Genomic DNA, 27,847 nt, shown 5'->3' on the forward strand with positions numbered 1-27,847 from the left:
GTGGAAAGGTCAAAGAGTCAGGAACAGGGTGGGCACCATTAAGAAGAGAGGCAGTGTGGATTGGCCAGCTGGAATATTAAGGTGCGAGAGTCTTCAGGGAGTAGGCAAGGGAGGTTGGAAGGAGGGAAGCCAGCCCAAGAGAAATGGAACCCCAGGCCTTAGTTCATCGATTCGCTAATGGCAGGTCTGCTTTATTCTTGCTTCTAGTTTGGACGTCTTTCTGCACTGGCTCTTTGACATCTACTATCTGGAGCAGGCATCCGTCAGGTTCCAGTGAGTACCAGAGTGCATGTTTCAGGCGTACTCCCAGTGTTCACTGGGGCTTTTGTGGGTTCACACCAGCTGGATATGCCTATTCTTTATCTGCTCATATAGGTAGAGATGAATGAATGCCAACATTCTCATTAGGCAGCCTCTTAACGTTTCCTGTGCCATGAACCCCTTTGGGGGTAAAGCCCAGGGACTCCTCCTCTGAATGAACTTTTTCAAATAATTGTAGATTCAAAGGAAATTGCCAAAAAAAAAAATTCCTATATATCCTTATGATTATACAGTGGAAGTGAGAAATAGATTTAAGGGACTAGATCTGATAGATAGAGTGCCTGATGAACTATGGACAGAGGTTCATGACATTGTACAGGAGACAGGGATCAAGACCATCCCCATGGAAAAGAAATGCAAAAAAACAAAATGGCTGTCTGGGGAGGCCTTACAAATAGCTGTGAAAAGAAGAGAAGCGAAAAGCAAAGGAGAATAGGAAAGATATAAACATCTGAATGCAGAGTTCCAAAGAATAGCAAGAAGAGATAAGAAAGCCTTCTTCAGCGATCAATGCAAAGAAATAGAGGAAAACAACAGAATGGGAAAGACTAGAGATCTCTTCAAGAAAATCAGAGATACCAAAGGAACATTTCATGCAAAGATGGGCTCGATAAAGGACAGAAATGGTATGGACCTAACAGAAGCAGAAGATATTAAGAAGAGGTGGCAAGAATACACAGAAGAACTGTACAAAAAAGATCTTCACGACCAAGATAATCACGATGGTGTGATCACTGACCTAGAGCCAGACATCCTGGAATGTGAAGTCAAGTGGGCCTTAGAAAGCATCACTATGAACAAAGCTAGTGGAGGTGATGGAATTCCAGTTGAGCTGTTTCAAATCCTGAAAGATGATGCCGTGAAAGTGCTGCACTCAATATGTCAGCAAATTTGGAAAACTCAGCAGTGGCCACAGGACTGGAAAAGGTCAGTTTTCATTCCAATCCCAGAGAAAGGCAATGCCAAAGAATGCTCAAACTACCACACAATTGCACTCATCTCACACGCTAGTAAAGTAATGCTCAAAATTTTCCAAGCCAGGCTTCAGTAGTATGTGAACCGTGAACTTCCAGATGTTCAAGCTGGATTTAGAAAAGACAGAGGAACCAGAGATCAAATTGCCAACATCTGCTGGATCATGGAAAAAGCAAGAGAGTTCCAGAAAAACATCTATTTCTGCTTTATTGACTATGCCAAAGCCTTTGACTGTGTGGATCACAATAAACTGTGGAAAATTCTGAAAGAGATGGGAATACCAGACCACCTGACCTGCCTCTTGAGAAACCTATATGCAGGTCAGGAAGCAACAGTTAGAACTGGACATGGAACAACAGACTGGTTCCAAATAGGAAAAGGAGTACGTCAAGGCTGTATATTGTCACCCTGCTTATTTAACTTATATGCAGAGTACATCATGAGAAACGCTGGGCTGGAAGAAGCACAGGCTGAAATCAAGATTGCCGGGAGAAATATCAATAACCTCAGATATGCAGATGACATCACCCTTGTGGCAGAAAGTGAAGAGGAACTAAAAAGCCTCTTGATTAAAGTGAAAGAGGAGAGTGAAGAAGTTGGCTTAAAGCTCAAAATTCAGAAAACGAAGATCATGGCATCCGGTCCCATCACTTCATGGGAAATAGATGGGGAAACAGTGAAAACAGTGTCAGACTTTGTTTTTCTGGGTTCCAAAATCACTGCAGATGGTGACTGCAGCCATGAAATTAAAAGACACTTGCTCCTTGGAAGGAAAGTTATGACCAACCTAGATAGCATATTGAAAAGCAGAGACATTACTTTGCCAACAAAGGTCCGTCTAGTCAAGGCTATGGTTTTTCCAGTGGTCATGTATGGATGTGAGAGTTGGACTGTGAAGAAAGCTGAGTGCTGAAGAATTGATGCTTTTGAACTGTGGTCCTGGAGAAGACTCTTGAGAGTCCCTTGGACTGCAAGGAGATACAACCAGTCCATTCTAAAGGAGATTAGCCCTGGGATTTCTTTGGAAAGAATGATGCTAAAGATGAAACTCCAGTACTTTGGCCACCTCATGCGAAGAGTTGACTCATTGGAAAAGACCCTGATGCTGGGAGGGACTGGGGGCAGGAGGAAAAGGGGATGACAGAGGATGAGATGGCTGGATGGTGTCACTGACTCGATGGATGTGAATTTGAGTGGACTCTGGGAGTTGGTGATGGACAGGGAGGCCTGGTGTGCTGCTATTCATGGGGTTACAAAGAGTCAGACATGACTGAGTGACTGAACTGAACTGAACTGATACACCCTTCATCCAGTTTCCCCCAATGGTCACATCTTGCATAACTAAGATACAGTATCAAAACCAGGAAAGTGACATTGATACAATCCACAGAGCTTGTTCAGATTTTGCCAGTTTTATATATACTCTGAGTAGATTTCTTATATATATATATTTTAATTGGAAGATAATTGCTGTACAATGTTGAGTTGATTCTGATTAGATTTCTTTTTAAAAAATTATTAATTTTTGGCTGTGTGGATCCTCACTGCTGCACGGGCTCTTCTCTAGTCTGAGAGCGGGGGCTGCTCTTTGTTGCAGCGTGGGCTTCTCATTGCGGTGGTTCCTCTTGTTGAGCACAGGCTCTAGGATTCGGGTGTCAGTAGTCATGCAAGTGGGCTCAGAAGTTGCAGTTCCCCGGCTCTAGAGTACGGCTCTAGAGTACGGCTCAGTAGTTAAGATGCACGGCTTGGTCGCTCCGGGCCATGTGGGATCTTCCCAGACCAGGGACTGAACCCATGTCTCTTGAATTGGCAGGCAGATTCTTTACCACTGAGCCACCCAGGAAGCCCAGTTCTTTAAATGTACAAAATACCTGGGCTATAACGAAAACTGGTTATGTCAAAATACAGTTATTGAAAATATTTTAGAATTCAAATGTATGATACAATCTCTGTTAATACCTTTAATAATAGGTCAATGCATTCTAAATGGAAGCAAGCAAAAGTTACATTTTATTGTTTTAAAGCCATCCATGTGAAAATTGATGTTACTTAGCTAAAAGAAGAACATTCAACAGGAACAGAGGAGTGGATTTTTGACAAGGCAACATGCAGGTCTTGTTGGACGTCCAGCCAGTTTCTCTTTTTGTTTGGCTTTGTTTTGTTTTTAGGGTTACAAATGTTGAAAGTCCCAATTTTTCAAAGATGTGCTGTTGCCAATGCCATGCAACCTTTCATAGCTTGCTTTACAGGGCAAGAGCCAGAATTCTCCAAGCTTTCTACAGTTAAACTGTAATTGTAATAAGCTTAGTTTTTCCCAAGATGAGTGAGTTCATCTTTGGCTAGGTCGTTATTTTTAATACAGTTTGTAAATATATGAGAAGGAGAAGAATTGTGAGTTCATGACTCACCTTTGATGCCCTCAAGAAAGAATAGCTTTTGAAGGAGTTCTGAAATATGTGCAGGGACTCACAGATTTTTTCTTCTTGAGGGAGTTATCAGAACTGTATAGATGACAGAGATGCATGGGTCACCAATGTGAGAACAGGCAGTGTGACAATCCATTCAGGTGGCTGAATGGCTGTTAGCCGAAGTTGGCCAGCTAGCAACACGTGTGCAGACAGGAAAGTCTCAATCCTGTGAATTTAACATGTCTAATGTAGTGGCCTAATAACTAGCATCATTTTGAAGAGATGATGAACGCAAATGGTGTTGTGAATGCTCAGCAATAGATACAACATGATATGAAAATACCTCACTTCAACTGGAGACAGACTCACAGCCATGGCTGGCATGCCTGTGATGTGCTGCCCACACTCTTCATGGAAGGAAGTGCTAAACTGCAGAAAGTGAAGATGCAATCTTTTCCCTATTCAAGGTCACAGACCCCCAAAAGTCTACCTGTGAGCTCTCCAGGGTCTGTGGATCCAGTCAAACAGCCCTTCTTTATTTTTGTTTTCTTTCACAGCCCTTCTGTAGATCAAGCCAGTGCATGTGTCTCCTAACCCATCCACCCCTATCCTTGTTCAAAAGGGCCCTTGTTTAAATTACACTGGGCTGGAAACGCATGTATACAGTGGGCCTTCTGTGTCCACGGATTCCACATCTTCAGATTTGACCTACTGCAGATCAAAATATTCAGGGAAAAAAATTCAAGGAAGTTTCCAAAAGCGAAACTCGAATGTGCCGTGTGCAGGCAACCACTTGCATAGCGTTTAGTTGTATTTACAGCTGATTACATTGTGTTAGCATTACAGATAATCTAGAGACAAAAGTACACAGGAGGATGGGCATAGGTTATCTGCAAATATTATTGACATTTTCATATAAGGGACTTGAGCATCCCTGGATTTTGATATCCGCAGGGGCTCCTGGAACCAACCACCCGCGGATACCAAGGGATGACTGTATTTGAAAGCTCTTCTCCCCGTCTCTATCTCCACCCCCTGCCCATCCCTTCAATTCTCTTCCTCTCTCTCCTCTTTGCTCCCAACATCTCTGCCCTCTCCCTCTTCTCCGGCTTCTGTGGCCATCTCCCGCCCTCCTCCACACCCAGGTGTGTGTTCCTGCCAGACAATGGCGCCTTCTTTGTCAACTACGTCATCACGGCAGCCTTTATTGGCACAGGCATGGAGCTGATGCGCCTGGGGTCGCTCTTCTTGTACACCATCCGCCTCGTCTTCTCCAGGTCGGAGCCAGAGAGAGTGAACATCCGAATGGTGAGGGACAGGCCCTTCCCTGACACAGCCCTTGGAGCTTCCCTTGGGCGGGTGTTGGAGTGGGGGGTGCCTGTTAGAAGTGCGGAGTGACCTGGGAGCCCTGGTGGGCGGAAGGGGCCAGGTGCTCCTCCGACACCATTCTCGGAGGGGAGGCTGCCTTGCCGGATGAGGAGCTGCAGAAGCAGCCATGCCAAGCGGACCCTGCTTTCTGCCCCAGAACCAGGCCATGGACTTCCAGTACGGGCGCGAGTATGCGTGGATGATGAATGTCTTCAGCGTGGTGATGGCGTACAGCATCACCTGCCCCATCATTGCTCCTTTCGGTGAGTTGTCCCTGAGGCCCCCACCCAGTGGAAGCCCCAGAGCATCCGGCTCCCTCCTGGCTCAGGAGGAGACCCAGGGCCAGCTGATCAGAAGGGCTGGGGAGGGGGCCAGGTTGGTCAGGGGGGCTGGGGTTGGATGGCTATTTACAGAGGATGCTTGTTAGGGAATGACTACTTAACCAAAATGACAGAATAGGTTCTAGGATTCAAGGGAAGCAGCCGGGCACGCAAGATCAGCCCCACGGGACTCCCACAGCCTGTCCTTGAGCCCCTTGCCACTCTGGCTGACCTGTGTCTGGCATCTCGGGCCCAGGGGAGGGGAGGGGAGGGTCTTGCGATGGCTTCTGAGCCTGCCTCCGTCTGCCGGCCCCCAGGGCTGCTCTACCTGTGCATGAAGCACGTCACGGACCGCTATAACATGTACTACTCGTATGCGCCCACCAAACTCAACGAGCAGATCCACATGGCGGCCATCCACCAAGCCATCTTCGCGCCGCTCCTGGGGCTGGTTTGGATGCTCTTCTTCTCCATCCTACGCTTAGGTACGTGCCGAGCCCCCCCGGCCACCCCGCCTCTGTCCGTTCCCCCACTGCTCAGTCGCCCCTCACCGACGACTCTTGTCGAAGCAGACCAAGCCCTGGGAGGAGCGAGGTGTTCCTCGTGGAGCACGGCCACGCTCAGCGCCTCTGTACGCCCAGCGGGCTCGTGTTAGAGTCCCGGCTGACCTTGGAAGTTAAGGGTGGCACCGGTGTGGTCCAGACCGTATACATTTCGCTTTACAATTTTCAGGGAAATCACCTCCACAACAAAAACATCCTACTCCTTCATTCTAACTCAAGGCTGGCAGGAAATAAAATTTTACAGTATCTATCATCAGTCAGTTCAGTTCAGTCGCTCAGTCGTGTCTGACTCTTTGCGACCCCATGGACTGCAGCACGCCAGGCCTCCCTGTGCATCACCAACTCCCTGGAGTTTACTCAGACTTATGTCCATTGAGTCTGTGATGCCATCCAACCACCTCATCCTGTCATCTCCTTCTCCTCCGCCTTTAATCTTTCCCAGCATCAGGGTCTTTTCCAAGGAGTCACTTCTTCTTATCAGGTGGCCACAGTATTGGAGTTTCAGCTTCAGCATCAGTCCTTCCAATGAATATTCAGGGTGGATTTCCTTTAGTATTGACAGTGGGTTGCCGTTTTTTACTCCAGGGTGTCTTCTCAGGGATCAAACCCTCGTCTCCTGTATCTCCTGCACTGGCAGGCAGATTCTTTACCCCGAGCCATCTGGGAAACCCCTGGCAGACTTCATTTTTTAATAAGACTTTTCTGCTAGGTATAAAAGACTACAGATTTATTATCAAAAATAGAAAAAAATGGAAAGATTAGAGTTTGAATGCCTGGTATCTCACCTACAGCCTCCCGTCTGCTGCTCCCAGACCTCACTTTGTGCATGTGTTTTAGAGGACAGGGCAGAGTAAGAGGGGGTTTACGGATTGACTTTACAAAACTGTGGATCCGTTTTATTCTAGTCAGACTTACAGCCCGAGTTTTTTCACTGAACATTATGCTCTGAGCAGTTTCTTGCATTATTAAAATACTGTTAGAGCATGTGTCTTTTAATGGCTGCATTAATTTCTGCCAATTTTAGTCAGTTCAACGTTGTTGGGATATTGAAGTTGTTTACCATTTTTTGCTTTTATAATAACACAACGATAAACGTCATTTTGCAATAACTTCCGACTGTAAAGACTGATTTTTAATATTCATGTACTTAGAAAACTGCTGTCGTGAAAAGGTTACCAAACATCCCCAAACGAAACATAAGTGACTTTTAAATTCTGAATTGCTTTTCCGTGCTATTAGCACATGTAATAGAGTATGCTTACTTCAAAAGGGCTTATGAGAGTTAGACAAAGACAAATTTCATATGATATTGCTTCTATGCAGAAAATTATACAAAGGAACTTGTCTACAAAACAGAATCAGATTTAGAGAATGAATTTATGTTTACCAGCAGGTAGAGCAGGGAGGGACATAGTAGGAGTTTGGAATGGAGATGTACACACTGCTATTTTTTAAAACAGATAACCAACCTCGACCTACTGTATAGCACAGGGAACTCTGCTCAATATTCTGTAATAACTTGTATGGGGAAAAGTATTTGAAAAAGAACAGATACCTGTATATGAATAACTGAATCCCTTTGCTGTACACCTGAAACTAACTCCACACAGTTAATCAACCGTAGTAGTCGTCATGTCAGTCACTCAGTCGACTGATTGTGACCCCACACACTAGCCCGCCAGGCTCCTCTGTCCATGGGATTCTCCAGGCAAGAATACTGGAGTGGGTTGTCATTTCCTTCTCCAGAGGATCTTCCTCACCCAGGGATCGAACCTGGGTCTCCTGCATTGCAGGAAGTCTACTCCAATATAAAATTTAAAAGAATTAAAAAAAAAAGGGGGGGGAGGGCTTACAAGGGAAGGTGTGGGTCAGTCACTGCATTTGGGGACAGGGACATAAATGAGTGACCTGAGGGAGTGACATAAATGACTCAGATACTTCCCAGGGACCGTGATATGGAAGGTGGCTGACATCTAGGGGGACATTTAATGGACACCTAAGTGGTTGTTTGAGTAAATGAATTTTTTTCATGGAATACGCCAGATGCCGAATTCTAAACTGGTCAGGTAGCACAGAGAGATGATGTTCCTGGGTGGGGCTCATTGATTATGTGGTTAAGGGGAGAGCTGGGCAGAGACATCTCTGCCCTGGGCTCCAAACTCCTGCACAGGTGCCGGGCCAGGGCCCCAGGCATATGTCAGCCGGGCCAGCATCTCTGCCAGCGCCCCGCACACAGCTCTGGTCCTCAGGCACCAAGCCCACGCCTCTCCTCCTCCTTGCAGGGTCCCAGCATGCCATCACCATCTTCTCCCTCACCACCCTTATTGTTTCCATAATAATGGCCTGCGTTGCCACATTCCTGGGGAAGATGTCGAAAAGGACTAACTATGAGGTGAGTTGCCAGCCTGCCTTTCCTCCCTCAAGTTCTCCCCGGGGCGCACACAGCTAGAGGACCCCCCCACCCTGCCTGGGGCGCCCACAGCGTCAGAGCGACGAGAGGCTCTTGCCTTTCTCTCTGGTGGTAGGATGGGCAGAAGGTGCTGGGTGTGCATTCTGTGTGTGTGCTTGCACTGGCCCCAGAACCAGGCCTCCCAGGGCAGAAGACATCGTCCTCTCCTCTTCCCCCCTCTAACGTCTCCTCCGAACCACAGGCTGGCCCATCCCTCCTATGATGTGAGCCTGTCCAGCCACAGAGCTTCTGGGGCCATTCCAAGGGATGGAGGGTTGAGAGAAAGGATGGAGTGAAGGAGTAAAAGAGGGGGTGGTAAGAATGAGACCCTGGGGAAGGGGAACAGTCATCTCACTTTGAAGAATCTCAGGATACTCTGGTCTTGTCTGGAAGGGAGACCTGGTCCTCCGGGCCCCATGACTCCTTTGACTCTTTGCTGCATTGTTGGTTGGTCGCTAAGTCGTGTCCGACTCTTTGCAACCCCGTGGACTGCAGTACACCAGGCCTTCTGTCCTTCCTATTTCCCGGAGTTTGCTCCTGTTCATTGACTCAGTGATGCCATCCAACCATCTCACCCTCTGATGCCCCCTTCTCCCCCTGCCCTCAATCTTTCCCAGCGTTAGGGTCTCGGGGCCCAGCCAGTTATTAGAGAAGGGAGCCCATCCATGCCAACAGAACTATGTGCTCTAGATCAGCACTTCCTAAAGTGGGGTGACTTTAGAAGTGTACTGGAATGATTTCCAGTGGACAGAAACATTTTCTGTTTTTCATGGTTATACCTTTATTTTTCTAGTTGACCTTGTTTATGGCAGCTGACACAGGATTTTTGTTTATAATAGTGAATTATTTCCTTTTCAAATGAATTTAAATAAGAAAGAAAGTTGATTTCAAGTACTAGCATGCTACTGAGCCGGAGAAGGGAGCCTCTGAGAAGAGGATCTTCTTGCTTCCGTGGTCCCATCTCCGGGGTCCTGGCATAGGTGCTCACTCCCTTTCTCCCCGGACCCTCCTCCATCCCCTGGCCTGAGTCCGTGCTAGTGAAGCACCTGGGCAGACAACATCCGTGGCTCTTCCCAATGCAACAGTGTCGTGGGATCTGGTTGCTCAAGTGTCCACTCTAGAGACAGAAGGTGACAAGGGACTCAGACCTTCATCTCAGATAAAAGGGAAAACCTGGCAGGGAAGAGGGTATTGTTGAAGTCAGGGCTTCTCCTGGAGTCAAAGCAGCAGGCTCATCTTTGCACCACAGCTTCCCACAGCTCTCATTGTGGACCTTGGGGATGGAACCTTCCAGAAGGGTCTCCCCAGCATCCCAGTCTTCACTCTGTCCCCCGAGGGTTCAGCCCGGCCAGCTGGGCTGCAGGTCTGGAAAAACAGAAGATGAGTTGAAGGGGAGCGGGGGGCCCCTTAAGCCTGAGGTTAGGGTCCGGGTTTCTCTGGATATGGGGAGGGCGGGGGTGGGGCGCATTCACTGACCCTCCCTGTCTCTCCCACCGCCGCAGCCCGAGGAGATGGAGACCGTGTTTGACCTGGAGCCTAGCAGCACCTCCTCCACGCCAACCTCCCTTGTGAGTCAGTGCCTTTGCCCTGGGACAGGTCGGGGTGGGGAGGTGCGGTGCTTACAGGGATGGGCTTCTCCAGCAGCCTTGTGGGGGCACCAGTGGTTAGAGTCCACCCTGGGTATCGGGGAGGAGATGGGGTGCCCGGGACTCCCCCCTCTGACGCAGCAGGACTTGGCCCAGGTCAGATTGCTGCCGTGGCCCTGGCTGAAGAGCCTTCAGAATGATAGAAGATCCGGGAATTTCTACAGGACACACTATAGAAGGAGCTCAGAGAGGAAGAGAAAGGGCAGGGCGGACTCAGCCTCAGCGAGCTCAGTCGTGTAGACGCAGGGGTCTGCTGGGGTCCTTCGGCCTCAGGACTGAAGGCTGCCGCCAAGGGCACGGGTGCCAGGCAGCATGGCGCGGACAGAGCTGCCGCGAGCTATTGGAGGTCTGCATGGAATGGTAAGACGAGTGAGCCCGTCAGCTTGAGAGGAGACGAGGCTGGACTCCGCATGCAGGGGTCCAGCAGGCTGGGCGCTGGCTCCCACCCTCGTGGCTCAGCCTGGAGATGGGCATGAGCGCACGCCAAAACCTGGCCACACGGATGGATGCTGGGCTGCCGAGGCATGCACTGAGCTGGGTACTGGGTCGGCCCATGCCCCGATGCCAGGGTGCCTTGGAGGAGCACTGAAGAAGGGCACCAGCCAGCCCTGGCACTCAGGGAAGGCTTCTTGGAAAAGGGGAGGTCTAACCAGACTCCCGGCATGGGAGAGTTAGGGGTTGCCGGATGGAAGAGGGTGTCGGGGAGAGCACTCTAGGAACAGGGCCAGCCTGTGCAAAGGCCCAGAAGAGAGAATCCAGGGCATCAGGGAACCAAAGACAGTTTTGGGCCGGGTGCAACTTCAGAGCGGGCAGCACTCGCAGAGTGGGTAGGAGAGGGGACCCCTTAGACAGCAGTGGGAGGACGTGCCCATGCCAGGCACACAGAACTACAGGCCTCGCTCTGAAGCAAGCCCCACAGAGAGGGCCCAGTGAACTCTGGGGGGTGGCAGGGGAGACGGAGCTTCAGTACCAGGAGAGACAAAAGTTTCGAGCAGGAGTCTCTCTCCACGTAGCCTTTCTCCTAGGGCCCTTCTAAGATGACCCTTCCAGAATATTGTCAGCAGTTGGTTATTGAAACCTTGCAAACTAGACGCTTCACCATTCTTGCTCTTGATCTTTGCACTTAACCCACACTGCGGGGGGTTTTATCCTCATTTTACAGATGAGGAAACTGAGGCTCAAAGACCTGACTTAATTTAGACCCTAGGGTACTACTGTGCAAGAAAATGGCAGAACAAAGTTTGAAGCCAGGTCTGCTAGACTCCAGAGTGTGAGCTTTTTTTTTTTTTAAAAGAAATTACTGGAATTGATTTTTTAAATCTTTCATTATTATAACAGAGGTTTCTGAGCGTTGTAGCTAACTATGGGAAAAAAACAAGCCAAAATAAGAAAATAAAAGTCCATATTTCTACCACCTACAATGACCACTGACACCTCAATGTATATTCTTGCAGATATATATTTCTTCTAAAATGTCGTAACACTGCACACTGTTTCATAACCTGTGTTTTTAGTTAACAATCTCCGTCTTCCTGCATATATACGTTTTTACCTCTTCAAATACCTAGTCCATATTCAACTTGCCCTACGGTTCCAGAAATGTATTTTGCAGCTCATCCAAACCAGGATCCAACCTGGGGTCTGTGCTGGATTAATCTGGCCCCTGCCCATGTCCCTTTTATTTCAGCACCATCTCTATTTCATGACTTGTTGGAAAGACCAAGCCTGTAGTCCTGCAGAAGGCCCCATCTTCTGGCTTTTTCTGGCTGTTTCTTCATGATATCTTACAGGAGGTTACAGTATCTCCTGTATTTCCTGAAAACTAGAAGTTAGATTCAAAGGCTGGAATTGAAGATTCAAGTTCAACACTAGGGCCTAGAACATCACCGGCAGTGCTCTGTGTCACACCAGGAGATATATGATATCCCATTTATTGCCATTTATGATGCTAAAGTGACTCCCGGGTTCAGGGATGACTGCTGGCTTTTTCCATTTTTCAGTTACCATTTTTCCTGGAGGACCCAAAAGTCATCTGTGGGGTTGACTTTGGCCCTATGAAAATATCTAAATTCTATTGCAGAAAAAAATGTTCCTTCATCATCTAGGGCTGTTTAGTCTCACTCTAATAAACTCCTACAGAAAAGGTTTCATTCTATCCAATAATTACCTGTTTTCAAAATAAGGAGTTGGTTTCAAAGTCCCTTCAAAGGACGACAGACAGCCCATCCCTGTTACTTCTTGTGTTTTTCTATTCGGCTGTTGTCCCAGGCATTCCTGAGCCCGGGCCTGGACTTCAGAGGTCTCATGACCAAGACCTCAGACGGCAGCCTCGGTTTCAAGTCCTCATTCACGGGCCGGCCAGTGACGCAGCCCAGGGTGTTGGATGCATCTCTGAAGCTGCAGTAGAAAGTGCACTAGCTCAGGAATGGGGGCTCCCCCCAGACCCCAGTGTCAGGGAGCCCGTCATCTCCCCTGGGTTCAGCCGGACCTGGAACCAAGACTGAACGGCACGTGTGCTGAAGGAGCACTGGACTGGGAGTTAGGAGACCGCTGACTAGGTGCCCGCGGCGTGCTCGAGAGCAACCGGGAAGGCAGACTGGGCCGGCTGGCCAGGACGCGGGCTGCCGGGGGAGGAAGGAGCCACGGCTTAGAGGGTGGGGGCCCCGAGAAAGGTCAAGCGTCAGGGCGGGGTGGGCAGGGTTGGGGGGAGGGTGTGCCCAGACGGACGTGACCTCGCTTCGCCCCAGGTGTGACCTTGTCCCATCTCCCTTCTTTGTCCTGAGCAGCTGTATGTGGCCACCGTGCTGCAAGAGCCGGAGATGAACCTGACCCCTGCCTCCTCCCCAGCCCAGCCCACCTACGGCACCATGAGCAGACAGCCGGAAGAGGGAGAAGAGGAGAGCGGTGTGAGGGCCTTTTCGAGGGAGCTGGACTCGGCCCGGTTCCAGGAAGGGCTGGAACTGGGGGACCAGAGCCAGTATCACTGACCAGGACCCAGGCCTCCACCTGGCAACCCCAGCCGGGAGTAGCTGCCAGGGGAAGGGCCTGGCAGAGAGAGGCAGCAGGGCACCCTGGCCCGACCCCCCAACACATCCTGCAGACTTTGGGAAGGCTCCAGCAGAGCCCTGGCTGTATCTCTCAGCCACGTGGAGACCCCGGCCTGCTGACCAGCTCGAACAGGAGACGCTGGGCAGTCTAGAAGGGCCCCCCCAGGATGGGACAGAGGATACAGGCAAGCCCTGCCTCTTGGCAACAACGGCTGGAGCCCAGAGCACAGAGACTGAAGGCTTGGAGGGCTTTCCTGGGGTCACGAGGGAGAAGGTGTGCCTAAGGAGGAGGCAGGAAGAAGACTCTCTGGGATCTTCCCCACCCTTCCACCAGCTACCCTGCCCGAGGAGCTTCTGCGACTGCCCCGCCCCACCCCTCCTCCCAGCCCCATCCCTCCCCTGCAGTCTGCGGAGGACCCAAGACACAGAGAACCACCTCCTCCCAGCTTCCCCACATGGAGAGCCGCAAGGAAAAATCCTGCACCCCACCGGCAGGAAGGGATGGCTGAGACCCTAGACGGGAAGGAGGCGACTGAGCCCCTTTCTGTCCCCCGCTCCTCATCAGGGGTCCCAGGAGCCGCAGGGTAGAGACTTGTTCTCTTGTCTGTCCCTGCAAGGGTAGCGGGGCTCATTAAATGGGACCTGTGTGCATTCTGATGAAAGCGACCTGGGCTGGTTACTGTCAGGCGGGAGGGGCAGAGGCAGAATTCATGGAGTTGGCGGGGCGGCGGGGAGGAGGGGGTGTCTTCTCCCAAAATGCCAAATGATGAGAAACCAGATATGCCTCCCCCAAGCCCCAGGGCCTAATGAGAGGACCCCCAAGGTCAAGGATGTGGCTGCTGAGAGCTGCCCCTGCCTCATACCCATCTGAGTGCCTGAGCCCCCAGCCAAGGTGGGGGGCATAGATTAGGGTGAGAAGCCCATGCTGCAGACCAGGCACTGACTGGCCTTTCCCTGGGCTCCAAGCAGGACCCATGTCTCCTTTCGGGCTGCCCTGCACTCTGGGCTGAAGAGTGCCTCCGGCGTGGTCCTGGCTCAGACACTGCGGATTCCCTGTGGGTGGTGGAGTCGGGGGCACCATGTCCCCCATGAACAGGCAGACTCAGGCTTCCCTCCCAGGGCGGCCACCAGCTGGGGCCCAGAGGAGCCGAATCCTGAGTAGGAAGGACTCTGGTGGCACCCTCGCCCCAGGCAGGGAGTTGCAGGCCTTGGCCTCCGGGGACAGGTGGCCCACCAGGACCACCAGGCAGTCAGGCCGAGGGAGACACAGAGAAGGGCTGCAGGGGCCACGGTGGGCCGGGACGAGCTGCGCCAGGCGGGGTCTGTGTGCCCTAGGGCTCTCCTGAGCTCCGTCCTCCAAAGGCCTGGATCCCTGCAGCCAACCTCCTGAAGGTGGCACTCGGGTCCGCCTCGCATGGGTGTTGGCCACCAGCTCCTGGGCACATGGGTGCTCCTGAGCTCAGATCACTTGAGCCTCACTTCTGCTCCCCTTGCTGCCCACATCCTGGCTCCAGAAGCTCCAAGCTTAACCCCAGAGGAGAAATAGCACTTGAGGGGCAAGAAGCCCTGCTCTGCCCCCACCCCACCACCCCACCACCAAGACCTCGGCCCCGACTTCGGCACGAAGGCTAATTTCCAGAGAGAGCCTGAGTCAGCTGGGGGGAGGACGGGGTCTTACCCTATCCAGGTCTGAATAAGGAGGAAATCATCCCAGCCCCCACAGGCCTGCTCCCTAAACATTGCACCAGCCGTCAAGGGGAAGGGTCCCCTCCAGAGCAGAGTGGTCAGGACCCCCAGCCTGGAGCCTTGTTCGCCACAGGGAGATGGCGACTCTGGCACCCCTACCCACCGCCAGCCCCAAGGTGTCCGGCAGGCATGTCCTGCCGGAAGTTGGCCTGAGGGCTCCTTTTCTCTTGGCACCTCTTGCTGGCATCCAGCCCCCGTCTCGTGGTCCCCACTGGACCAGTCCTGCGGCGGCTGCTCTTGCCTCGTCCCCCTAAGTCTGCGGAAGCTGCGTACGGGAAGGGTCCCAGCAGATAACACGGCGGCAGGGCTGGAGCTGCCGGCTCTGAACCTGGGTCAAAGGTTGCCTGGTTCTGAAAGAAGATGGGGAGGGTATTGGGAGTGTTGGAGTCCCCTGGCGTCTCTGTTCTTCCTGGAGACCCAGGGCAATCAAGCGGGGCCCCGGCCACAGCCGCTCCACCTCGCGCGGCCACTGCTGGCTGCGTGGGTGAGCCTGGGGCCTGCCACGGCACAGCCAGGCCCTCCTCGGGCATTTCCCTTCCAACCTGCACCCTCGGCCCACGCGGGTCTCACCCACTGGCCTCCGCCTACCACCATCCACCCCATCCACGGCCCCCTTCCCCATCCGCCCCCTGCCCCATCTGTCTCCCACGGCCTCCCCCAACCCCCAGAGCCTCAGACCTGCTCCTCTCTGGAGGGAGCTGCCTCCCAAACCGGGGATTGCCTAGAGTCTTCGAGAAGCGCCCCTCCCTGGGCCTAGGGCAGCTCCACACCTGCCTGCCTCTTCCTCAGATGCTTCTGGAAGCGAAGTGCCTATTAGCAGCATTGCATCCTCTGGGGACCCCAGTGGGGCGTGTGGACTTCCCTTGGCCACCACCACTTAAGGAATGTGCCAGAACGCCGAACCTTCTTGTTATTAACGCTATGACTGTGCCTTGAATAAACAAGTCCTCCCAACCTCAGCTGGCCTGTGCCTCTGCGTCTGAACCCACCCAGCAGGGCCTCCCATCCATCTGGAAGGAGCCGGAGCTCCCGGAGGTGGCCAGGCTGGAGCACACGTCTTGCGCTGTGGCTTTGGCGCCTGAGACCAAAAGCTGCCTCCCTGGGAATCCCTTGAGCCCTGAGGCCTTCCCTGGCCCCTGGCCTCAAAGGGGAAGGAGGCCTGGCAAGCGCTGCCTGGTCTCCTGGGGAGACCAGAAGTCCACTGCGGGCGCTCTGAGAGTCCCCTGACCCGTCTGCTAAAGGTGTGTGCTCAGTTGTATCTGACTCTCTGCGACCCCACGACGGTAACCTGCCAGGCTCCTCTGTCCGTGGAATTTTTCAGGCAAGAACACTGGAGTGGGTTGTCATTTCCTACTCCTGACCCAGGGGTCGAACCCATGTCTCTTGTGTTTCCTGCATTGGCAGGTGGATTCTTCGCCACTGTACTACCTGGGAAGTAGATGAGAACTTTCTGGTCCCTGAGCTACCTAAGAAGCCATCAGGCAGCCTCCCCTGGGCAGCACAAGCTCCAGGCTGAGTGCTGCTCCCTGAGAGCTGGCTCTTGGCCTGATGAGCAGCTGGACTTGACCCATGGAGGCCCCCGGCAGAGGCAGCAGGCGAGGCTCAGGTCTGTACCAGCCTCGGCCAGTGACACAGGGGCAGGGAGAGGTTAGGGAGAGGTTGGGCACTTGGGCTGCCGCGTCAGGCCTGAACGGAACAAGAAAACCCTCTAGCAAAGGGTAGTTATGTCAGCTGTCGTGCCCATGACAAGGAGGAAAACTTCCCTACCCTGGGGGACAATGACATGTCCTCGCCTAGGAGACCAGGATTCTGGGCCTTTCTCTAGGCAGCGCGATGTCCCTGCACTGGTCACCTCACCCTGAAAGCAGGAGGACGGGAAGTCAATCGCTCAGTCCATTATTGAATGGAGCAGATTCAGCTGCAGGGATAGAGGGAATGGGGTATGGAGGGGGGCTTCCTCCGTCACTGCCCCCTGTGAGGGCAGAGGGCACTCTCAGGGCTTGATTTCCAAGGGGTGTTCGGGAGCACCCTTGCCGGACCTTCTCCCCAAGCTTTCATGGTCCACTCGTGGGCGTGGGCTCAAAGCTGCCCGTGATGTGAGCCTGGCCAGGGGTCCAGGCCCCACGCCCCGGACCCCTGTCCCCTCAACACTATTAGTTTCCGAGTGGAGTCAGATGAAATCCACAGAGACACTTCAGTGGAGAGGAGAGCAGGAAGACCACCCTGGCCGGACGAGAGGGGCTGGGTTCCACGGCCTGGAAACAGGGGTGGGGGCTGTTGGGGAGGGGAACTGGGCAGATGGCCAGGAGGGAGGCCTGGTGCCAGGGCAGTCCAGGATGCCAGCACCCTCTTGTTGGAGGGTGTTGGAGCACCACCCTGAGTGCCGGGCTGGGGTCTGCAGGGCTTGGGAGGAAGCAGAAGGGCCCTGGGCTCCCAGAGGCTCTGCCTGTGGAGGCCAAGCTTCTGGCGGCTCCCGGCCACTTTCCCAAAGCCGTCAGGGAACTCTGTGCTGGCCGACTCTGCCAGCAAAGCTCGCTCTGTAAAGGCCCTGGGGAAGCGTGGTGGAGTCCGGCTTCTGGGAAGACAGCACGCAGGTTTTTTTTTCAACAGAGGCTGTTTTCTGAACATCTGAGATACCGTGGCCTTGACAACCAGCAGCCCAGCCTCTCTCAAGCCTCAAGTACTGGGTCTCTATTCTGGCTGCCGGTGGAAGTCTCCTTGGAGATTGTAAACAATCCCAGTGTCCAGGCCGCCTCACTGAACAAGCCAGAATTTATGAGGTGGGGCCCGATCACCTCTGTTTCACACAATCCCCCCAGTGACTCTGGGGTGCAGGAGGGTTGAGTGGGCGAGGCTCTCCTGAAGCCATCAGGAAACCATCCCAGCCTCCCGGAACCAGGGCAGCTGGTCCCAGCACCTCACACCGCCTTCCCCTCCAGGAAGGGGTTGTCATTTAGTTGCTCAGTCATGTCTGACTTCTTTTGCGACCCCATGGACTGTAGGCTCCCCTGTCCAGGGGATTCTCCAGGCAAGAATACTGGAGCAGGTTGCCATTTCCTTCTCCAGGGGATCTTCCCGACCCAGGGATGGAACCCACGTCTCCTGCATTGACAGGAGGATTCTTGATGCTGAGCCACCGGCAAAGCCCCCTGTAGCCGGTGAGTGAGTGAAGTCGCTCAGTCGTGTCCAAATCTTTGGGACCCCATGGACTGTAGCCTACCAGGCTCCTCTGTCCATGGGATTTTCCAGGCAATAGTACTGGAGTGGATTACCATTTCCTTCTCCAGGGGATCTTCCCGACCCAGGGATTGAACCCGGGTCTCCCGCATTGTAGACAGACGCTTTACCGTCTGAGCCACCAGGGAAGCCACCGGCAAAGCCCCCGGTAGCCCGTACCTAGTTACAAATGCACAGGCTGGATAACCTCTCATCCCTTCACTCTGCCTCCAAAGAGCTGAAATAGCAGGTGCCTGGCAGATAACCAAAGGTTAGGCCCAAGGAAGCATTTGCCGTTGGGCTTACAGTGATTAACGCCTAGCGCGGGTACAACTTCTGTTGTAATCACCTTCCTTGGCAATAAGTACTATTGTTGGGTCGGAGAGAGACACAGACCAGCCTCGGGGGTCACTTCCGCCTAGCTCAGCACCTTCAGCCATGATTTGAAGCGCCCCTCCCCTCCCCTCCAAACACAGAGCCCAAAGTGCCTTTCCTGACAGCCTTCCCATGTCGATTGCAATGGAATGTAAGTGCAATTAACACATTTACATAGTGGGATGTCGGGACAGGCGCTATGAAGAAAAAAACAAAGCAGGATGGGAGAGTGCCTGGAGATGGGGAGGACTTGGGGGAAGCTCCGGGGGAACCAGACATGTGAGCCAGTGGAGGTGGCGTGAAGGGGGCGGGAAAACAAGTGCATGAAGGGGCCAAGGACCAGAGAGGAGGCCGCAGTGGCCGGAGCAGAGTCAGCGAGGGGCAGAGGGGTGGGGTGGGGTCTGAGGGTGCAACGGGGCTCCATGGGCCAGGCCACTGGAGGATTCATAGCAGGGAAGAGACACCCCCTTACAAGCCGCAGGGAGGGGACAAGACGGAAGCAGAAAGCCCCCTTGGGGACTGTGATGAGGGCAGCCTGGAGCAACCACACGGTAGCTCAGACAAGGAGAGGGTAAGCAAAGAGGAGAGAGGGAGTGAGATTTGGTACAGGGATTACGGATTCCTGGATAGATTCAGCGTGAGGTTTGAGCAAGGAGGTAGAATGACTCCCAGTTCTTCAGCCCAAACAACCGAGTAAACTGGTTCACCACGGTGGAGAAAGCTGGAAAGGAGCATGTCTGGGAAGAAGACCCAGAGCTCCACCTGGGTTGGGTTACCTTTGAGATGGTGCCCGATGCGAATGTTGGGCGGGTGGCTGGAGACAGAGTCTGGAGTAGAGGCGAATTAGGCTGGAGGGGTGAACTCTGGTGCCCTCAGCATCTGGATGGTGTGGAAAGCGTGGGACTGGCTGCGACCTCCAGGGGTGCAGGCAGAGGTGCGGAGGCGGTCGGAGGGAGATGAGGAGGAGAGTCTGCAAGGGAGACTGAGAAGGAGCTGCAGAGAGGAAGGGGGGAAACCAGGAGAGCCTGGCGTCCTGGAAGTCAGGGAAGAAAGGGACTCAGAGGGGAGGGCGTGGGGTCACCTGAAACCACACTTGACAGTAAATACGGGCAGAGACCGGCAAGCTCAGAGATGCCACCAAGAGGCACCAGCCAGGTCAAATGCTGGACAAGCCATGGAACAAATGACCAGGTTTCACCCACAAATCAATGGCACAGGGCAGAGAGCAAGAGGCTGGAAGAAAATGAGACGTTTAAGAGGCACAACCAGTGTGTGACCCTTGATTACATCTTGAATTGAATGAACCAGCTGCAGAAAGACATCTCTGAGATACCAGGGAAATTCAAATATGGACTGTGCATTTGGCGATGTTGAGATAACTGTTTATCCTGGTGGGTACATTGATGGCGTGGGTTAAGAGGTTTTAAAAAAAATTGGCTAGAAAAGCATATGGAAGACCTTATGGGTGGAAGAACACGAAATCTGGGATTAGCTTTGAAACTGTCCAGCAAAATTAGAAGTCAGGAAGAGGTCTTGAGTTGCTCAGTGCAGATGCAGGGGTGAAGGGTGCCTGGAGATCCATCAGGCTCTGATTTCTGTGTATGTTAACACGTCTCCACTATAAAAAGTTTAAAAATAAAGAAAAAAGTGCTCACCAAAGTGCTCAACTCGTCCAAGCGCTGCTGAGCAGAAGAGCAAAATGAAGCCTGGGACGCAACCCCTGAGTTGGGCAGGATGGAGGCTACTGGTAACCTTGATGGTGAGCTGGGGGCGGGGGAGAGAAAGCCTGGCAGAAATGGGTTCCCATCCTCTCACGGGAATGAGGACATGAGAAAGACAAGGAAGGACAACTCTTTTGGAGACACGCACAAGTGCAAGAAAGACCTTCAAGAAAGGCAAAAGCACCCATGCTTAGGATGGCTCCAGACACATTGGAGGAGGGGGTGCGGCCCATCCGGAGCCAGGTCACCCCGTCTCCGGTGTGGGTGTCAAGGCTTCAGGAGCCTGAGGCTAGGCGTGGCCACCTGAGTCTGAGCCACTCTTTGGTCACACAGCAGAGTGGGCCCCCCCGCATGGGAGCCTATGGGGATCAAGAGAAAAATCCCTTTGATGCTCCAGTGGGGGAAAAGCATTCCTAACGTGCTCCAGACCCAAGGTCTGCAGTCACAGAGCCAGGCAGGCCTGGCCTCCAGAGCTTAACAAAAGTGAGGCCTTGGCTGCAGCTAGGGAGGCTCTGCTAACACTGGTGGCATTGGTCTTGGGCTGAGAAAATCAGACCTCAGGGTGAGGACAGCTGGCCCGGGTGCAGCCCCTCCAGCTACTCACAGCCCAGCTCCAGGGCCCCACACATAGGAGGCCAGGAGTAAGTGAGGAGCAGGCAGGGGGTAACCCCAAGCCTGCTTGGATGAAGGCCACTCTTAAAGTCACTCACTCCCCATTTACCTGGCTGTCTCTCTACGGTTGCCTGCCTGTTCCTCCTGACACACACACACACACTTACTTACACTCACAGCTGGTCTTCAACTCCAATATGTATACCCCAGCTTAACACATTTAGTCTCCCTAAAAAGTCCACTCTGGGATTGGCACCTACCTCTCCAAAGAGGTTCTAGAAGCTTTCTTCTGAAACCCTGCAAGATTTGTTGCTGTGCGCTGCTGTCCTGACACCTAGCCCATTCAATTCGTGGCCTCACCCTGTCCACCAGCGCGTGGCCTCCCAGACCCCCGGCCAGTGAACTGCTTCAGACTCCAGACGTAGGGGTATGTGTTGAAATAAACCAACCCCCAAATGTGTAATGGCACAAACACAAGTTTGTCTCTTTCCTAGAAAATTAAAATGAACGAGCCCCTGCACTACATTCAGGGGAAGCGCTTGGATGCTGCAAGGCACTTCTAATTAGGGGGTGCTGTCCTGCAAGCATGATCCAGGACTCAGGCTCCTTCCACCTTGTGAGTCTGCCATGTTCAAGGCATGGCCCTCAAGGTCACTGAGATCTGCATCAAGATGACTGGAGGATGACAGAGCACAGAGGAGCAGGCAGGAGTTTGGGGGGACCAGGTCTGGAAGTGGTACACATGTCCACACATTCCATTGGCCTGAACTCAGTAGCATAGCTCACCTAAATGCAAGGGACACTGGGAAATGTAGTCAGGCTGTGTGCCCTGCCAGCCAGTTTCCACCACAGACCCCTTCCATCTCAGCCACTGGTTTCCCCACACCCCTCCCTTCTTTTCCACCCACTCTGGCCTTGATCCTCCTGACCCCGACCTCCCACATTACCTTCCATCCACCACCCTGCAGCTTCATCTGGACACAAGCCAACACCAAAGAAAAGACCAGTCCCAGAGGGTCAGAGAGGCACACAGAACAGGTTTATTTCTCGTGAGTTTATATAACCATGGCACTCAGCAAAAGATAAAAGTGGAGACAGTTCAGAGCGTGGGAAGGGGGACTCTCCTGCTATTGTCCATCAACCCTGCTAAGTACAGGCACACGTGTGTGCATGCTGTCGCTTCAGTAGTGTCCGACTCTTTGAGATCCGATGGACCATAACCCACCAGGCTCCTCTGTCCATGGGGATTCTCCAGGCAAGAATACTGGAGTGGGTTGCCATGCCCTCCTCCAGGGGATCTTCCCGACCCAGGGATCGAACCTGCATCTCTTACATCTCCTGCACTGGCAGGTAGGCTCTTTACCACTAGCGCCACCTGGGAAGCCCAGGTACAGGCACACAGCAGGTATTAAATATAGGAGCCCTGGACCTGCTGTCGGTGTGGGCAGAGGCAGAAAGGGGTGGGGGTGGGCGGGGGATAAGCCTCAGGCTCTGCAGGAGTCAGGGCTGGGGAACAGACTCAGGTCTCTCGAGAAGGAAGCCCCCAGCTTCCTGGCCCTTCCCTAGCCCACCCACCCTGGCTGGATAGCTGCTTCCTACAGAGATACAGGGGAGTTCCCACCTGACACGAGAAAAGAAAAACTACTTTATCGGGGGGCATCTGAGAGGTTGCTCCCCACTGAGACCTGGAGGGGCCCCGTCACAGAGCCAGCTGGTCTCCCGGCCACCTGCTCCGGCTGCCTGGGATTCTGCCACGAAGGCCAGAGCTGTCCCGCGCCTCTCTCCTTGTGCAAAGCAAACACACTGCTGGGAGAGAAACGTGCTGAGGGCAGGAGAGCTGGAAACGTGCTCGAAGCTCAGCCAGCCCACTGCCTGCCTCAGCCCAGGCTCACCCGGGCAGGGAGGAGGATGGGAGCGCCCACCCCTCAAAGCCCCGTGCCTCCCCCACCCTCCCTGGGCCCCATGCCACCTCTGCCGCCAAAACACTGCTCCTCCTCCTGGAGGAGGGTGGGGGGGCCAGAGGGGAAGGCTGGGCTGGCAGAGAGGAAGCTAGGGGAAACTCGAGGAAATCGGAAAGGAAAAGCCACCCCACCTGCGATTGGGGGTGAGCAGGACTGAGGCCCAGCCCTGCTCCATCACCTCCCTGGCACAGCCAAGGGGACAAGGACCACAAGGCAGGGAGGCCTAGGGGAGCCTGGGCTACAATGGACACAGACCAACAGACAGACACAGACAGGCGGGGGCGTCCACCAGGTGGAAACCGCTGGGCAGCGCCGCCTCTTACTCGCCACCCCAGCCCCGACTCATGGCCTGCACCACGGCCCCGTAGAGCTGGCTCCAGGCAGCCCGAGTGGCAGGTGTGAAGGCAGGGCCCAGGCACTTCTCCAGCATGTAGAGCAGGGATTCACCCACCGTCTGCAGAGGCAAGGGGGATACTTGTCATTTCTAGGTGCAGGGAGGCATGCCCCCATTCCACAGTTGAGAAAACAGGCTGGGGGCTGGAAAGGACTCCTGGGCTTTTTGGCTCTCCTACACGGGGTCCATGCTTCCTGAGCAGGATTCTGCCCCCCAGTCCCTGGGTGCCACTTAAAGGTGAGGCTTTAAAGCGAACGAAGCATTTCACTCCACTCCCAGCCTCACGACTACCCCATGAGTCGGGGGTGAGGGGTTGCCTGGCACTTCCAGCTCACACCAAGCAAAGTCACTGTCCCTCCTGTTTCCTTCTCTGCAAGACAGCAGTCATGAGGTTAAGAGCACAGGCTCTGCCATCCTGAGTTCACTTTCTGACTCTAGTGCTTGAGAGCTGTGTGACCTTGAGCAAGTTAGGTAACCTCTCTGAGCCTCAGTTGCTTCATGAGTGAAACTTTCAACTCATCAGATTGTTGGAATGATTAAGAGATCATCTACTAAAAGCTCTTGGCACAGCATCTATACCCAGTAAGTCTTCAGCAATAATAATGGCTCTCATTTTTTAATTATTAATTATAAAATACAGTGTATTTATTCCACAAATATTTCCTGAATACACACTAAAGGCCAGACGCTGTACTAGTGCTGGGGATGGAGAGAATGACAAGACAAACTCAGTCCCTTCCTCAAGGTGCTTACATCTGACAAGGTGATTGGACCGTGCGGTGGGCCATCAGGTGAGTGGTCCCCTGTGAGGGGGCCCTCAAGGGTTCACGCCCTTGACACGGGGCTCATCCATGTGACTGGCTTTGGCCAGTGGGGCATTAGTGAGTGATACAAGCAGAGGCTGGCTTGTCCTTTTAGAATACTCCCTCCTGGAGCTCAGCAGCTACTCTGGAATGAAGCTCAGCTCCACTACCGAATGATCAGGGGCCACAGGGAGAGAGATCCCAAAGGATGACAGGCCATCTTGGACACTGCAGCCCCAGCTGAGCTCCCAACTGAATGCAGTGCACACGTGACTCCAGCCACAGCACGTGGGACGGAAGAACCGCTCAACTGAGCCCAGGGAAATCAGAAGTCATTGTTTTAAGCCAGTTTGGTTCTGGGATGGTTTTATGCATGCCGATATAAAACTGAGCAGCAATCCCAGAGGCTCCTTCACTTTCTATGGGTTCTAAGAGAAACCACACCAGAGAAGAAAAATTGGAGGCTCAGAGAGGTCAAGGCAGTGCCAGGGTCACACAGCAAGTACCTAACAATGCAGTCACCTGAAGGTTTAGGAGGGGGAGAGATTAACAGGTGGACAGGAGGGGCCTGGGAGAGAGTGGTGGCCTCAGGCCAGGAGCTTTGGAGAGAGAAAGGGCCCCTTTACCCACCGAGAAGGAGCTGAGCTTCACGCCCACTGCCCGGTGCTTCCGGCCCAGGCCGGCCAGGTACTCCTCCAGGGAGGACAGGTCCTCCACATTGGTCACCGCAGCATCGATCACCAGCATCACCTGCCAAAGTCAAGGTCGCGGTGAAACGGAGATCAGAGCAACTCCTTGCCCCTGCTCATAACCAGTCCCGAACCTGGGGGTCCCAACCAGAAGGAAGAGAAGACCCTTGTTTATCTGGGATCAGAGACAAAAGGCAGCCTGTGTCTGCCTACAGCAGGCGTTCAGCATATGGTAGCCAGACTACTAATGTTAGGCCATGAAGGAAGCTGGCTTCTGCTGAGGGGCTCAAAGCCCTAGACACACCTATTGGACAGTATTATCCTCCTGGGACAGGGGAACGCTGAGGCCCTGTAAGAGCCACCAGCCTCTAAGAAAACCCCAGCTTGGTTTTTACAGGGAGATGGTCCCTGATGGATCAGCACCAACACCACCTACAGGAGCCAAGGGACGAGTCCGAGGGCAAAGGGCTGAGCTGGGAGCAGCTGGCTGACTGGGTGCCCCAACTCTGCCCAGTTCAGCACAGAGGGAAAGCGGCAGATGCCTTCGACAGGAGGGAGCAGGAGAAGGGGCACAGCCCAGGGCTGGGTCAGGATGCCAAAGGAATTCTCCCACCCCCGGTTCTCTCTCTCCTGTTCTCCCCCAGGAAGGCCCTCTACCTCCCCTCACCTTCCTGATGTGGTCCAGGAACTCGGGGGAAGACAGGCAGTCCTCTGGGCTGGAGAACTGGCGGCAGTTGTACTGGAAGAGGGGCAGCAGGTCTGGCTCCAGGTCAAACAGCCTGCGCGGGGAGGCCCGGTGTCAGCCCTGGGGGGGGTCGCCCCTCCAGGCTCCATGGGCCCTGGCTGCCCTGCAGCAGGGGAAGGTGCGCAGAGCCTGGGGTGTAAACTCCAGCTCACCCTCAGCCTGGCACGCATCGCTTGGCCAGCTTTGCCGCTGGCCCCTCTTACTTCTTCCGCATCATGGAAAACACATGTTCCCCAGGCCTCATAGGGAAGCCCCTCCCATAAACCGTGGAGGGGTGTGGGCTGGGACAGGCAGGGGTCCTGAAACAGGAAGCCCGGAGTCCTTGGTGGGGACTCCCCCTCCCGCCGTCTGTCTCCTTCTCCTCCCCTCCCTCCCATTCTTGGATCAGAACCCCCCAGTCCCATCCTGTCCAAAGGCGCTTGGCCCAGCAACGATAATAATTAGTATTCAGAAGCCCTAACACTTTCTGAGCATTGAGTACCTTGCACGTGGTTTACTCAGGTATCCCCTCACAATCCTAAACAGTGGGTGTAACTGTTACCCAATATTATAGAGGAGGAAACAGAAGCAGAGAGGTTGATCATTTGTCTCAAGCCACACAGCTTGGGAGCAGCACGGCCAGAGGGGGCCTGAGAAAAGAGTGGGTTTGGGGAAAGCTGGAGGCCCAAGTATAAGCTCTCCTCCGTATCTGGGAGGGAGACTGTAAATTTAGTCCCTTTTTGTTTGCAAGGGGGAGGCTTTACAAAAACCTCTTCAGAAGTTCTGGGCTGACTTAAAGGAGCCAAGGCTCTTGAAAAACCATGGTGAGGGGGCATGTCTTCTTGGTGAGGGCAGAGGGGCTACCTAGACACCCTCAAGCTGAGGTTAAAGGCAGCCTCCCCTCCCCTCTGGGGTCTGCACACTCCCTCACCCCTCTGGGGTGGTGAGAATTGAGCATCTGTCCTCCCTTCCCTGGAGGGTCTCAGGTCCTAGCCTGGCATTTCCTCGGAAAGCTTTATCCTGAAGTTGATTACTGGAAGTGCACATTTCCGGGGCCCAGACCCCGTGCCCTGCGGGCCAGGCGCCCAGTACAGTCTTCCCACGCAGGCCCTTGGGACACCTGGGTTTCTCTCCGTAGGGACAGCGGTGGGCACCCCTGCAGTCATCTCCCAGGGAAAGAACACTCAGGAGGCACACGGCCGGGGAGGGGCCGCAGCGCGGGGCCCGGAGTATAGGGAGATGGGCGGCGGGAGAGGACCCTGGCCGGCGCCCAGAGAGCTCCGCTGGGAGCGGGGTGTGCGCGCTCGCCAAGACGTGCCGCGGCCGCCGCGGGAAGAGCCGCAGGGGCTGCGCCACTAGTCGCCGCGCCCCGCTCCTCCGGCGCCGGCTCGGCCGCCTCCGACTCATTCCTGGAGAGGCACCCCGCTCCCCGCACCCCCGGGGACGCTCGGGCCGCCCTCACCTGGCGAACAGGACGGTGCCATGCTCCAGCGGGCTGCGGCTCACCTCCCGCCAGCTCTGCCGTATCAGCTCGGGCTCCGGGAGCTCCATGCTCGCCCCGGGGATGCGGGGCGCAGGGCTGGGACCCTCGGGGCGCAGGCACCGTCACCGCACGTGCCGCGCCATCTCCGCGGCGACGCGGCCAGTCGGCGCCTCGGCCACTCGGCGCCTCCTACGGTCCCCGCGCCTCGGCCGGGGCGCCGGGGGCGCGGGGCGGGGGGGGGGGAGTGTGTGGGGTGGGGCGCGGATGGTCCAGCCACCGTTCCTTCCCCGCCCAGGTGGAGGCGCCCCCGCCGGCCCGGCGCTTCCAGGTACCCCGGCTCCCGGCCGCTATGCCTTGCGCCCCGCCCCGCGCCGCCCGCCTGGGGCTCTTTAAAGCCGCCGCGGCCCCCGCCCCTCTCCGTCCGGATAGACGCGCATCTCCGGGCGACCGACTCTGGCCGCGGACTTGGCGGCTTGGGAAAGGACAGGGCTTCAGAGCTTCACGGGAATCGCCGAGCCTCTGGGGAGCTCGGTTTCTCATCCGGTGACAATTTTACCACTTACTAGTTAGGGCAAGGAGAAGGAAATGGCAACCCACTCCAGTATTCTTGCCTAGAGAATCCCGTGGACAGAGGAGCCTGATGGGCTGCCGTCTATGGGGTCGCACAGAGTCGGACACGACTGAAGCGACTTAGCAGCAGCAGCAGCAGTTAGGGCAGGGAGCTGGAGCTGCTGGCCTCTCCGCTACCCCACGCAAACGCTGCCTGGAGGCATCCGGCCCCTGGCACCAGGTCTCCTTCGCATCCGACCCCTGGCATCAGGTCTCCTTCCTGCAGCCCCGAGGTGGGGGTGGAAGAAGGCCAGGGCGCTTGCCTGTGTGACAAGGCAGAGCCGGGCGAGGGCCGCGAAGGGTTGGGCAGGGTCTGCCTTAGCTCTGGTTACTGACTGAAGCACCCCGGCACACTCGGGGGCCACCAGGGCGCTCAGCTTTAGGGACAGGGCAAAGACCACCGCCGTGTCCAGCCAG

The 27,847-nt window shown here is 54.5% G+C and overlaps 2 protein-coding genes across 8 annotated transcripts in view; one reads left to right on the forward strand and one right to left on the reverse strand.

Moving 5' to 3' along the window:
- The window catches only part of TMEM63C (transmembrane protein 63C), an 86,248-nt gene extending 70,446 nt beyond the window's left edge, over positions 1 to 15,802 (forward strand). For 6 of the 7 annotated variants that reach the window (XM_061429569.1, XM_061429567.1, XM_061429566.1 and 3 more), the window contains 7 exons: positions 208 to 273; positions 4,850 to 5,012; positions 5,230 to 5,335; positions 5,710 to 5,877; positions 8,238 to 8,347; positions 9,907 to 9,972; positions 12,837 to 15,802. In XM_061429569.1, coding sequence (XP_061285553.1) covers positions 208 to 273; positions 4,850 to 5,012; positions 5,230 to 5,335; positions 5,710 to 5,877; positions 8,238 to 8,347; positions 9,907 to 9,972; positions 12,837 to 13,037 — 880 coding nt within the window. In that variant the 3' untranslated portion in view covers positions 13,038 to 15,802. Of the gene's footprint in view, positions 1 to 207; positions 274 to 4,849; positions 5,013 to 5,229; positions 5,336 to 5,709; positions 5,878 to 8,237; positions 8,348 to 9,906; positions 9,973 to 10,146; positions 11,338 to 12,836 lie in introns of those variants that run through there. The other variant, XM_061429570.1, reaches the window with a different exon arrangement.
- A 5,982-nt stretch (positions 15,803 to 21,784) lies between these two features.
- Positions 21,785 to 27,190, reverse strand: NGB (neuroglobin). The gene is made up of 4 exons (XM_061429572.1): positions 26,801 to 27,190; positions 25,282 to 25,393; positions 24,556 to 24,675; positions 21,785 to 23,182 (listed from the first exon to the last, which is right to left on the reverse strand). The coding sequence occupies exons 1-4, from the start codon at positions 26,887 to 26,889 to the stop codon at positions 23,048 to 23,050; spliced, it is 456 nt and encodes a 151-aa protein (XP_061285556.1). The 5' UTR covers positions 26,890 to 27,190; the 3' UTR covers positions 21,785 to 23,047.
- Positions 27,191 to 27,847: the final 657 nt, after the last annotated feature.

This window comes from Bos javanicus, chromosome 10, assembly GCF_032452875.1.
Source record: "Bos javanicus breed banteng chromosome 10, ARS-OSU_banteng_1.0, whole genome shotgun sequence".
Taxonomy (NCBI): Eukaryota; Metazoa; Chordata; class Mammalia; order Artiodactyla; family Bovidae; genus Bos; species Bos javanicus.